Source organism: Hoplias malabaricus, chromosome 12 (assembly GCF_029633855.1).
Source record: "Hoplias malabaricus isolate fHopMal1 chromosome 12, fHopMal1.hap1, whole genome shotgun sequence".
Taxonomy (NCBI): Eukaryota; Metazoa; Chordata; class Actinopteri; order Characiformes; family Erythrinidae; genus Hoplias; species Hoplias malabaricus.
In genome coordinates this window covers 39,992,508-40,006,783 of record NC_089811.1, presented here as the reverse complement: position 1 = coordinate 40,006,783, position 14,276 = coordinate 39,992,508, and the positions used below count along the sequence as shown (strand labels likewise).

Genomic DNA, 14,276 nt, shown 5'->3' with positions numbered 1-14,276 from the left:
AGAACATGTGATTAACCACAATAACCATCATTACATGCTTAGGAGGTGTTTTACACTGCTTTGTTCATATGTATTTGGGGCATTATACGAACACAGCTAACAGCTAATGATGAGGAAATGGGTGCTTCTCTTCTGCTCTTCTTCTTTATTTGTAAAGTGTTTGTTAAATACTCAGTAATAACCACATATTTCTAGTGCCATACCCTTTACTCACTCAGTACTTAGTTGAGCTTACGACTTATTCACAGGTATTTACTCTGTACTCACTCAATAATTAACGGGCTGTAATTTAAAGTGTAACCTACTTGAGATATGCCTATTCAAAACTCAAGCTGCTCAACAGCCTGTAGTTACTGTTGTCTGATTCTTCATTTCATGATACGCCATACATTTTCAATAGGAGATGTTAACATGTGGAATAGACATTGCCTTAAAGGAAGCATATTAATTTTTCTGAAAACAGTCTGAAAAATAGACTCCTCTGACCAAAGAACTCTGCAGCATTTCTGCATGGAATTTTTACAGTGTGTTGTGTTGGTATTGGTGGATCAGACACACAGACACAGCAGTGCTGCTGGAGTTTTTAAAGCACTCAGTGTCACTAAAGGACTGAGAATATATGACCAACCAAAACAATCCAGTCAACAGCGACCTGTGTCCACTGAAGGATTAGAGGACGACCAACACAAACTGTGCAGCTACAGATCTGCTATTTTACATCTACAAGGTGGACCAACGAGGGAGGAGTGTCTCACAGAGTGGACAGAGAGTGGACACAGGGTTTAAAAACTCCAGCAGCACTGCTGTGTCTGATCCACTCTACACCAGCACAACACACACTAACACACCACCACCACGTCAGTGTCACTGCAGCACTGAGAATGATCCACCACCACATCACACCTGCTCTGTGGGGGTCCTGAGCGCTGAGGGACAGGGGGAAAGGGGGAATATAATGTATACAAATGGACTATAGTCTGTAATTATAAAACTACAAAGTGCTCCAGTCCGTCCAGTCAAACTCTGAGAAAGAGAATCTGCCAAATCTTCCATGAACAGAAGTGTAAATGAGACAAAGATGTAAAAACAGTAAAAAACAATTGAATCAAAACTTCTCAAGGGCTATGTGTTCTTCCGTGATTTGTTTGGATTTCTTTTTCACTTTGATACACTGGTAGGCGATGAGGGCGGTGGCAATGACCCCTGCAATGCTGAGACTGAAGAGGACATACAGAGCTACTCCAACATCTGGAGGTGACATCTCCAAACCCAGAAAGTTCACCCCGAAGACTGCTTCTGGAGATGGGCTGGGTGGGAGAGTTTCAGGGGCAGATTCTGTTCCTGAAGAGAGAGAGTAGACTATATAGCAACAATCCAGCAACTCATTTTAAACTTTAAATACAAAATTCAGGTGCATCTGGGTGCCCACGTCTCTAGGTCTGTGTGTTCATTCCCCTAATAATGTGTGTTTGTGTGTGTTCTAACTGCCACTGAGTCAAACGCTGATGTCAAATATTTCACCTTTCATTTGTTAACTGTGTGATTACCTTCAGGTTCCAGATTCTGACACTCGTGAGGTCCATGTCTGGGGTCTGGGAATCCATTACAGTTTATTATGGTGGCATAATGTGTGGCTGATTTCTTGGGAATACGTGGCAAAGAGGGGTCTGAACGATTCACATAGAAGAGGCCAAATTTCTCAGCAAAACCAGTGGCCCACTCCAGATTGTCCATCAATGTCCAGGCAGTGTAGCCACGGATGTCCACTCCATCAATTAAATGAGCTAGAAGACAAAACAAGCTCTAAATTTTATAACATCATAATAAGGCTATAATTATAATTTATACATCATTACACTTCATCTCAACCACTAAAGGCTGACACCAAAGCTAGACAGACAACACTACACACACTTCGGTTCAAAGGCTTGAAATCACTGATCTTAATAATGATTGTTGGGTTTTTTCCATCCATTCATCCATCTATTTTCCACCGCTTCCACGGGTCGTGGGGGAAGCAGTCAGAGCAAAGAAACCCAGACCTCCCTCTCCCCAGCCACTGCCTCCAGCTCCTCCTGAGGCGTTCCCAGGCCAGTCGAGACATGTAGTCTCTCCAGCGTGTTCTTGGTCTGCCCCGGGGCCTCCTCCCCGTTGGACATGCCCGAACCACCTCACCAGGAAGGCGTCCAGGAAACATCCGGACCAGACGCCCGAACCACCTCAACTGACTCCTCTCGATGTGGAGGAGCAGCGGCTCCACTCCGAGTCTCTCCCGGATGTCAGAGCTCCTAACCCTGTCTCTAAGGGAGAGTCCAGACATCCTGCGGAGAAAACTCATTTCAGCCGCTTGTACCCGCGATCTCATTCTTTCGGTCACTACCCAAAGCTCGTGACCATAGGTGAGGGTTGGGACGTAGATCAAACGGTAAATCAAGAGCTTTGCTTTTCTGCTCAGCTCTCTCTTCACCACAACGGACTGGTACAGAGCCCGCATTACTGCTGACGCTGCACCGATCCGCCTGTCAATCTCATACCCCGAGGTATTTAAACTCCTCCACCTGAGGCAGGACCTCACTTCCAACCTGGAGAGAGCACTCCACCCTTTTCCAACTGAGTACCATGGACTCGGACTTGGAGGTGCTTATCCTCATCCCTACCGCTTCACACTCGGCTGCAAACTGGTCCAGCAAGAGCTGGAGGTCCCAGCTCGATGAAGCCAACAAGACCACATCATCCGCAAAAACAAACATGGAATCCTGAGACCACCAAACCGGACACCTTCCGCCACTTGGCTATGCCGAGAAATTCTGTCCATAAAAATTATGAACAGAACTGGTGACAGCGGGCAGCCCTGACGGAGTCCAACTCCCACTGGAAACCAGTCGGACTTACTGCCAGCCATATGAACCAGACTCCTACTCTGTTTGTACAGGGACTGGACGGCTCATATCAAAGAGCCCAGTACCCCATACTCCCAGAGCACCCCCCACAGAATACCCTGAGGGTTTTATTTTAAAACATATTTTAAATGAATATCAAGGTTGTCTTGTTTTTTTGTACAGAAGAAAAGGTACGGTGGAGGTACATTATTGGTCACTAAAGGTACACACAGTGTTTAAAAGTCCAGTTGAGTTCCCTAAAGATACAATACACTCTCTTCTCCAGAAGGAGAGGTGAATATTTCGTTTTCATTATAGAACTAAAGAAAGGAAATAAAAACCTAATCTAAGTCCTGGAGATAAAACGGGGCGTATGAAATTAACACAATTTTAATATCTACAATTATAATAGGATAAGGAACAATTATGTTCCCTATAATTAAAGGTACAATATGTGGCCCTGAGGGTACCACCCCGAGACAGGAAAAGATACCACCACAGTGACAAATTTTCTCTAAAAAAACTTTACAAATTATTTACAAATTAAAATTTATTTATATTTGTAAGAGTAGATTTTATATTTTTGGAATATACTCAGAAAATTGGCAAGAGCTCAGTATATACAGGGGTTGGACAATGAAAGTGAAACACCTGTCATTGTAGTGTGGGAGGTTTCATGGCTAAACTGGAGCAGCCTGGTGGACAATCTTCATTAACTGCACATTGCACCAGTAAGACCATGTGCATCCAATGGTTCAAACATTGTGTCCTGAAGGCGGTGCCGTGTATCAGGACGACAACGCACCAATACACACAGCGAGACTGGTGAAAGACTGGTTTGATGAACATGAAAGTGAAGTTGAACATCTCCCATGGCCTGCACAGTCACCAGATCTAAATATTATTGAGCCACTTTGAGGTGTTTTGGAGGAGCGAGTCAGGAAACGTTTTCCTCCACCAGCATCACGTAGAGACCTGGCCACTATCCTGCAAGAAGAATGGCTTCAAATCCCTCTGACCACTGTGCAGGACTTGTGTATGTCATTCCCAAGACGAACTGACGCTGTATCGGCCGCAAAAGGAGGCCCTACACCGTACTAATAAATTACTGTGGTCTAAAACCAGGTGTTTCACTTTCATTGTCCAACCCCTGTATGTCAGCACATGCATCTGAGTAAGTAATTAGTCACTGCCCACCAAGGAGCAACACTTTTCACAATCATTGTTCAGTAGCTGGAAGTTGAAGTAATACTAATGGTACCTTTCAGAGCCTGATTAATGTAGTTTTCATAGTAGTGAATCCTGTGAATGTCATTCAGGTCCATATCTCCTCTTTCAGAGATGCCATTCTCAGTAATATAAATGGGAGGGTTTCCATACTCATTCTTGATGAAGTTGAGGATTGTTCTGAATCCAGGTGGAGTTACTTTGAGCCAGGAAGATCCAGAGTCCAGCCAAGAGCGATCATGAATAGTTCCTGCCCCCCTTTAAAACAAGAAAACACAGGAAACAAATGATCACTTGAATAATGCTGGATAGTGCCTTTCATTAAACGTCTATGACTTTGTTTAACAAAATAATGAGTGACTGTATGCATTAGTTACAAGCCAGTTCCACAAGGTGCTGCACATCTAAACTGCAGTTTGACCATTACCTGTCTGCATCATAGTGCTGAAGTTTCTTGTAATCCAAGTTGAAGGCCAAGACAGTTGTATAGTGATTGAACCCAAAATAATCATGAGTTCCTTTTATTCTTTGCACTTCTTCAGGGCTAAATTCTGGGAGACTGCAAAGACAAGTTGGTTTAGAATATCATTTAAACCATACTTAAATAAGGCTTTATTTCCCCCAAATTCTGTGACTGAAAGCATAGTGTGCTCACGTCTAAACTTACAAACCACTTGACAGATACCTGGATGAATGTTGGATGTTTGTGATCTGATGGAACACTTCACATTAAGAAAGTAATAGTTACCGTGACTTGGCAAGACCAGCTGCTAAGCTTCGTTCCCGAATTCTGTTCTTCATCACATCACTGTAATCTCCATTAAACACAGGATGAGCAAACCAGCCAATCTGGAACTTCATTACAGAATTGTGTAAGGGTTCTGTTCATTCATTCATTTATTTGTTCATTCATTCAGTCATTATCTGTAACTGCTTTTCCAGTTCAGGGTCACTGTATGTTAGAGTCTAAACAGAATCACTGGACGGACCAGGAACACAGTCCAGACCAGGACACATGGGGGTGTTATACCCCTCTGGTCAACACTTGGTAATAAGCTTGGCGACCTCAAGCTCTTCCTCAGATTAGCCAACCTTGTAGTTAGGGCTGTCTAAGCATTTTTTGACATACAGTGTATCACACTCATATTCAGGTGCATTCGATTGAGTTGCAGGAACACGTATTTACCTCCACAACTCGCTGGGCTGCATCATAATCCTCCTGTTTGTAGGGGTTTCTAGGCACTGCCCAGTCTGAGTTTATAGTGATGCCAACAATGCCACCCTGAAGGGCACGGTACTTGTTGTTGTACAAATGCCAAGCCTCAGCATGGGCCTTGAGGAGGTTGTGGGCCACAATATATGGTGCTGTTCCTGGCCGAAGACTTATACCTGGATAGACGAGTACAATCATTATTTACAGTCAATTAATGTCTGAAAATACTTGTATCCCCATTTTAATCATTCATTCATTCATTGCCTGTAACCCTTATCAAGTTCAGGGTTGCGGTGGGTTTAGAGCCTACCCAGAATCACTGGGCGCAAGGCTGGAACACACCCTGGAGGGGGCGCCAGTCCTTCACAGGATGACACACTCACACCTACAGACACTTTTGTGTCTCCAATCCACCTACCAATGTGTGTTTTTAGAGTGTGGGAGGAAACGGAAGCACCCAGAGGAAACCCACACAGACACAGGGAGAACACACCACACTCCTCACAGACAGTCACTCGGAGGAAACCCATGCAGACACAGGGAGAACACACCACACTCCTCACAGACAGTCACCCAGAGGAAACTCACACAGACACAGGGAGAACACACCACACTCCTCACAGACAGTCACCCAGAGGAAACCCACACAGATACAGGGAGAACACACCACACTCCTCACAGACAGTCACCCAGAGGAAACCCACACAGACACATGGAGAACACACCACACTCCTCACAGACAGTCACCCAGAGGAAACTGACACAGACACAGGGAGAACACACCACACTCCTCACAGACAGTCACCCAGAGGAAACTCACACAGACACAGGGAGAACACACCACACTCCTCACAGTCACCCAGAGGAAACCCACACAGACACAGGGAGAACACACCACACTCCTCACAGACAGTCACCCGGAGGAAACCCACGCAGACACAGAGAGAACACACCACACTCCTCACTGACAGTCACCTGGAGGAAACCCACGCAGACACAGGGAGAACACACCACACTCCTCACAGACAGTCACACATAGCGGGACTCGAAGCCACAACTTACAGGTCCCTGGAGCTGTGTGACTCTGCTGTGCCGCCCTTGTGATGGAATTTATATTTTTTAAATGCATTAAATTTTTATTTTAAAATATTTTTATTACTGTACCTGGGGCAGCAGTGCCATAACCATGTCCAATGTTTGCAATGTTGTAGGGCTCATTAACTGTGATCCAAAACTTGACTTTGTCTCCTAGATTACTAAAGACAACATCAGCATAGTCTTTGAATCTTTCAACAATTGTACAATTCTCCCATCCTTTAACATCCTGCAGAGCTTGAGGGAGGTCCCAGTGATACAGTGTCACCTGTTAGTGTGGAACAGAGGAAAACACTAAAATACATGCTGAATATCATTTAGACCAGCAGTGGAAGGTTGCCTCTTTGCAGCTGTGAAATTATAATTTGCTTTTTATCATTTGATTTATTACTATATTTAATATTTTTTCTTCTTAGCTTGATCACAAATAGGTGAAAGTGTGTGAAAGGTTCCTCTAAAACAACCATTTGTTCTGTTCAAATCATTGGAAACTAAACACACTTGGAATCTGCTTGAAATGTTGTGCATATTGAAACTGTATGAAAAACTGAAAGAAGTTCACTGTCCATTCATTCATTTATTCAGACCTTTTTCTGGTGCGTTTGGATCTAACTGAACTGATACAATAACTGACTTTGTGTTTTCCACAAATGGTCACAAATGTGACAGAGAAAACTTTCCCAAACACAGTTGTGACAGAGAAAATGCACAAAATTACTGTCACGTCATAAATGTTTTAACTTGGGTGATTAGTAAATGTGTTTGATAAATGCTTTGCTCACCTGAGGCTTAATGTTGGCTGCCAAAAGTGCATCTATGAGCCGATGATAATAATTCAGTCCAGCTTTGTTGATATTTTTTCTGGTTCCATCAGGCATAATTCTTGGCCAGGATATGGAGAAGCGGTAGTGGTTGACTCTGAGTTTTTTGAGTGCTTCAACATCCTCACTGATTTTGTTGTAGCTGTCACAGGCAATGTCACCAGTGTCATCATTTCCCACTCTGAGTGGAGTGTGGGCAAACGTGTCCCAGATGCTTAAACCTTTCCCATCCGCTCTCCAGCCTCCTTCAATCTAAGAATTGGGAAAAAAACACAGGATAAATCAAAAGGCTTCAAGCAACTATGAACAACAACAACAAAAAATAGTTTACCTGATAAGATGCTGTCGCTACGCTCCATGCAAATCCCTCTGGGAAAATACCATACACTGGTTCCTCTTCAGCTGGTAGTGGAAAACCATTGTCTCTCATTATTTGATAGTAAAAGTGGGCACTGCGTTTGGGAGTTCTTGGCCGCTCTGGGTGTTTGAAGTCCACGTGATGATGTCCAAAGCCAACACTGTAGCCATTAAGCCACTCAAAGGAGTCCATGAGGGACCAAGCAGTGTAGCCCCTAAGACGTACCCCATCCAGGTTATGTGCTAATAACAAAAGACAATACAAATTTCGTATTGTAAGTGTATGCTTTTTATATTTTTTTAATTAAAAAAGCAAAAACAAAACCAAACAATACAAGTGTAACAGCATCACTGCACCTTTTAGGGCCTCGTCAATGTAGGTCTTCAGGTAAAATATTCTATCCGTGTCATCCACTGTGGTGTCAGTATTTGTAGATACACCATTCTCCGTTATGTAAATGTCAGGGTTCCCATACTCCTCCTTTATCCAGTTGAGAAGTCTTCTCAATCCCCAAGCTGCTGCCCTCATCTCTGCCATTGCAGTGCCTTGAGAGTCTGACACATCCGATATAGCAACATCCTGATCATGCTCATACGATTTTGGGGAAAGTCTAGCTGTCACATGACGTGCCATTCTGGTAGTGTATGTGTTGAGGCAGAACACATCAGCGGTGCCTTGGATGTAGGCTTTCTCCTCGTCACTGAAAGTAGGCAACCTGGATACAGCTGAACCTTGAAGTTCGCTCTTGTTCCCCACCTGCCACTTCATGGCATCGGGATAGTCTCCATTTTTAAAAATAGGATGTGCAAACCACCCAAGCACAAACTGGAGTGCCCTGTCAGCAGCTGCCACTTCTCGAGGTGTGTTTACATCTAGAGGCTCAAACCATTCACTGTCCAGGCTGATGGACACCAGCCCCTGTTGTAGTTTTCTGTATTTCTCATCATATGTATGGTATACTTTGGCGTGAGCTTTTAAGAGGTTATGTGCTACTCTATAAGGAGCATCTCCTGGGCTCTTGATATTGGGAGGAAACATTCCCATTCCATAGCCTACCCATGCAATTACATGGGGTTCGTTGAAGGTCATCCAAAACTTAACCCTGTCTCCAAAGGTTTCAAAGCAGAAATCAGCGTAGTCATTGAATATTTTAATCATGTCCTCATTGTCCCAGCCATTGATGTCTTGGAGAGCTTGAGGGAGATCCCAGTGATAAAGAGTCACCATTGGTGTAATATTAAATGCAATGAGACCATTTATGAGTCTGTTGTAATATTCTATGCCTTTCTTGTTTAAGGAAGATCTGTAACCATTTGGAAAAATCCTAGGCCAGGATAATGAGAACCTATAAGCCTTGACTTTCAGTGCTCTCAACATGTAGAGATCCTCTTCCATTCTATTATAGCTGTCACAAGCCACATCACCATTAGCGTTGTTTTTGATGGCACCAGGCTTGTGGGTAAAATTGTCCCACACACTAGGACCCTTGCCATCTGCGTCCCAGCCACCTTCAATCTGATATGCGGAGGATGAAATACCCCACTGGAAATCATCTGGAAATGTTCCATAGTAATAAAGCTTCTTCTGAAATCTGGACTGAGGAGAGAACCTCTCCCAAACTACTTTAGATTTCGAGGGAACTTCAGATGGCGGCAGAGGGGGGGCTCTTGACTGGTCCTTGTTTTTGCCAAAGATTTGGCTCAAGGAAGATGCTCTTGTGTTTCCAAAACCATGACTTTGAATGATCTGAGAGTAGTAGTAGGCTGATGATTTTGGTGTTCTGGGTCTATCAGGATCTTCAAAATCTACATAATGCAGTCCAAATCTTTCACTGTAGCCTTGAGGACCTTCAAATCCATCTAATAGGGACTGGACTGTAAATCGCTGTACATCAACCACGTCTAAGTCAATAGCTGTAAAGACATAATCAAAAAAAAATGTTAAGATTGAGTACAATTTGTCAGGAGAACATTTCTTGTATGTCCTAAATTTGTTTTTATCAGCTTCGTAACATTTGTTAAAATGGCTGTTGTACTGTACAGAACTCTGTTATTGATGTTTGCTATGAACTGACCCTCATTCAAAAATCAGTCCAGGCTAAAGCACTCCTGATAACTCCAGTATGATTTACCAAATGTTTTAATGTTTAATGCTCACGTTTTTTAAAATTGTCAGAGTTTTTCTAATTATTACCTTTGAGGGCTTCATTAATGTATTTCTTAAGGAAGTCCACACGGTATGTGTCATTTATCAGGTTGTTGTTGTATTCTGTTGGCATCCCATTTCCAGTGATGTAAATGGGCACACCAGTCACTGACGTGTACTCGGTAGCAATATAATTCAGCAAACGCCGAAGACCCCATGGCACAGACTGGATTTGGCTTGATGCTGTGGTAGGCCAATTTGGGTCAATGTCTGCCTTGAAATCTCCAACACCGTCTTGTCCAGGAACACAACGGCCCCGACTTACACTGAGCAGACGGGACGTGTGGTGATTTAGCCCAAAGAAATCAGCTGTATGTCTGATATTCTTTTTCTCCTCTTCTGTAAAGCCTGGGAGCATGGCTAGGTCTTTGCCACATTCAGTGTTCTTCAGCGCAATCTGTTTTTTCAGCAATGCTGGATAATCTCCATCTACAAATATGGGGTGAGCAAACCACCCCAGCATGAAGTTCAGGTAGCGATCTGCAGCCTCTACATCATGGAGATTATCAGGGTTCTTTGGTTCAGCCCAGTCTGAGTTGAGAGCGATGCCAACTTTCCCACCCTGATGTTTCCTATATTTGTTGTTGTAGACATGCCATGCTTCTGCATGGGATTTTATGATGTTATGTGTCACCTGAGATCAAATAAACATAAGATTTATAAGAATCCTACAATGTTTACAATTACAGCATTGTGGAAACAATATGAGAAACTTACCTGGTAGGAAGCTGTGGTTAGGTCCTTAATACCTGGAGGATACTCGCCTGTACCATACCCAAAGTTACTAATAAACCAGGGGCTGCTAAAAGTATTCCAGGTCTTCACTCTGTCTCCATACCTGGAGAAGCAAAAGTCAGCAAACTCTTTGAATGAGCCCACAATAGAGTTGTTGGTCCAGCCTCCACTGTCCTGGAGAGCTTGTGGTAGGTCCCAGTGGTGTAAGGTGACTGTGGGTGTTATGCCTGATTTTAGGAGAGCGTTGATCAGATTGTCATAATACAATGCCCCTTTCTCAATCAGGCTTTCTCTGGTACCAGTTGGGAAAATGCGAGCCCAAGAAATGGAGAACTGATAATTGGGGGAGAGAATGCCTCTAAGCAGGTACACATCATAGTCCACCTTGTGGTAACTGTCGCAGGCCAGATCAGCCGTCTGATTAGCATAAACCATGCCTTTATGACCAAAGCGATCCCAGATTGTTTCCCCTTTGCCATGTTCAGACCAGCCACCCTCCACTTTGAAAGACTCAGTTGAGACTGCCCATTGAAATCCAAGAGGGAAAGTACGATTAAGAAATAAATCTCTATCTGCTGGGCTTTCATGTCTGAATTTCTCCCAGATCTTTTGATAAGAAAGTGAAGAATTACTTTGCTCCTTGCCTTCAGCCTCCATGCCATAGGTCTGCACACTGTACAGTCAAAGAATAAAAGTCGTCATGACTCGGGGGGGGTAAAAAAGACATAGAATGCAACACTGAAGTGAAAATACTGAAATGATATTTTATTTTTATGTGTTTTACCTTGCATGCCCTCGATCAAGTTTTCCTATTAGGTCAGTAATGTCACAGCCCATAAGATGAATCTCTTTGTTTCTTAAAGCTGAAAGATCACATTCATTCGGTTGAGTAACACATGCAGCATTGTACACAATTTTTTAGAGTAAAAATGGCAATAAAGTAGAAATTTATTTTACTGGATTTATAGAGGGTAACAAATGTTATACAACTTTGGTTCTTGTGAACTCTGGAGCATGGAAGAAAACTGCTTGGATGAGCAATCAGAACCCCTTACAGTTTATGGTCTTTTATCTTTTTTAGATTTGTGCAGTTGGTACATTATCTTTGGAGCCACATTTACAAGGGTAGATTACACAGGACACTAGACCATATCTTTATAGTGTATAAAGGGGGCTTTTACCTTCAAGGACACTGATGAGGGGTTGAGAGGTTTTGTCACCACAGTTTTTGACGTTCATGTGATACATGAGAATTTGTAGTTTACCCGTCGTCATCTGAAAAGAGACACTGAATTTGATTTGTTTCAATGCAAAGCAGAGCAGTCTCTCTCGGCAAGTAAAGGCAATGCTACAACAAAAACACATGCTAAATATTATATAAAATGATATCTGCACCACATAAACACATATTAGATGTTTATTAGGTGCAGAATGATATTCTGTATTAAGTCAGTTTTCAGGATGAAAAATGTACATATTAATGGTAAATGTGTTCCACAAAGTAAAATTATACAGAATTTTCTTTTGCCTTTGTTTTGATATTATTAACCTTACTAACTCTATCATTTAATCCTAAAACAATCATCGTTTAGGTGGTTACAGACATTTGGAAAGTGGGCACACGTCTGAATTACCTGCATGCTTTTTACTTCCCCTGTCAGACTTGTCTTGACTGCGCAGTCATACTCCATATGCACAGATAAGAAATCCATATATTGCTGAACACAAAATAAAACTTAATGAGTACAGTATGTTCACATATATTTACATACAGAATACATTACAGTTAAATTAGATTATGTGACATATGCTTTGACAGTCTGACCAGTCTCAAACCCTACCTTTATCGTGGGTACACTTTGGTACAGACTGCTGACATCACTGGCTCTAGTTCCAAGGGACAGATGACCATCTGAAAAACAGAGGAATGATCATCTTGTATCATGGAATGTCTATGGGACAAACAGTAGATAGATATTGAAGATACAACTAAAGACTGTAACAGTCTTTTGAATGTAATACACATAGATATATAGGCAGTGGCAGTAAACTACTAAGTTGCGCATATTGCTCTGTCAAAGCTATCAAGGCCAATAACCAATGACCCAATGTGATTTCTGGGTCCACAACTTATTTGTGACTTCAGGGAAAGAAAGAAAGAAAGAAAGAAAGAAAGAAAGAAACAAAATGTTTTAAACCACTCAGGTGTTTTTGATCTAGTAAATCTTCATGAAAACAGTAATCTTTGCATTTTCTACCTTATTCAGATGGGAAATATAGCATCATTGAGTAGATTTCAGTGCAGAAGTGATTTTAATTTGACCAGTTTAACATACTAAACATAAAACATACTAAAACAAATTATGAAATGCCATATTTTTGAGTTTTTAACCCCTGATAGAATCCAACAAGTAAAAAAAACTTAAAGTCTGTGCAGAAATACATTGTATTCTCACCTGGAAACATGTGGTGGTAGAGTGTATACACCTCAGCATGGGCCTGGAGAGCGTTTTGAAACTGCACTGGATCTCTGAGCTTGTGCAAGTGGCTAAAGGTGATATACGAGTTGACCAGGTCTCCGAACTTGGTGAAGATGAAAGCTGCATAGTCTCGGAACAGCCGGACCATGGCGGGGTCCCCCCAGTCTCCATGTTTGTGGCTCAGGGCTTCTGGCACTGCAGAACTGTGGAGCTCCAGCAGAGGCTGGATGCTGGACTCGGTCAGTCCCTTCACCAGGTTAATGTAGCAGGTCACCGTGTCTTCATGTGGCTGGCTGGACTCACCTGTGGGCAGGATGTTTGACCAGGACAAAGGCACTTTGAAGTGGGTCACCCCTATGCTCTGAAGGTACTGGAAGTATTCTCTGGTTTTTGCGGGGAGAGGGTCTCTGCAGTCAAATGGATCGCCAGCGTCAGAAGCGCCTGAGGACAATGTTTGTCTGGCAAGAGTGTCTCTTTCCAATTTCTTGATGAACCGATTGGATAAAGGCCCTGCTAAAAGCATAAAGTCCTCAGAGTCTTCTGCATGACTACAGCTCCCATAAAAACCCAGTAGCCAGAGAAGGACTACTGTGTGTGTCCCCTTCATCTTTGCCATGGGGAGCTTTCTCAAGAGAATCTTTTGAAAGCCCTTTATACATACACTCCCCTCAGGCCTGGAGTTTGATACATTATCAATTTCATAATCATACAATACATCAAAATACACCATGGGTAGATATTTAGTGCAGCCACTGACTGATAACAGCAGACAGACTATGACCTTAGATAAATTAAAATGGTTGATAAGGCAGTTTGTCTGAAAAAATAATGATATTATGATGCAATTATATAAATACTGTTAAAGTTTTTAACATTTCATTAGAAATCATACTTTAATTTTTTAATTGATACTGTTTATTTAACCACTTGTTTCCCATTTTTTCACCTTCATAAAATACTGGAAAAGCATTAAGACCTTAGTGCACATATTATTACTATCTTATCAGAACACTTTACTCCAAAAAATCAAGCAATCAACTTTATTAAGGCTTGCTAAAGTGATAACTAAGTGATTACTAAGCATTTCATCTGTTGTAAAGGTCTGTTTGGCAACTTTAATTTCCAATCCAGTCTGATGTCTGAAGCTCTATAGAAACATTTTCCCAACAAATAATCCTAGAACACATCTTTTCTTAATGGCTTACAGACATTTACCTTATTGGCGAGAGAACTTGAGTTCATTTAATTTGTAGTGCTGCAAGT

The 14,276-nt window shown here is 42.3% G+C and overlaps 1 protein-coding gene across 1 annotated transcript; it reads right to left on the bottom strand.

Annotated features, from left to right (window-relative positions):
- Positions 1–1,105: 1,105 nt before the first annotated feature.
- On the bottom strand, positions 1,106–13,629 carry LOC136664007 (lactase/phlorizin hydrolase). Its single transcript, XM_066641002.1, has 17 exons — positions 12,990–13,629; positions 12,375–12,445; positions 12,168–12,251; positions 11,715–11,808; positions 11,318–11,396; positions 10,516–11,206; positions 9,787–10,432; positions 7,950–9,506; positions 7,567–7,835; positions 7,197–7,487; positions 6,484–6,682; positions 5,293–5,495; positions 4,855–4,961; positions 4,534–4,665; positions 4,141–4,364; positions 1,548–1,784; positions 1,106–1,341 (listed from the first exon to the last, which is right to left on the bottom strand). Exons 1-17 carry the CDS (start codon positions 13,627–13,629, stop codon positions 1,106–1,108), a joined length of 5,760 nt encoding a protein of 1,919 aa, XP_066497099.1.
- Positions 13,630–14,276: the final 647 nt, after the last annotated feature.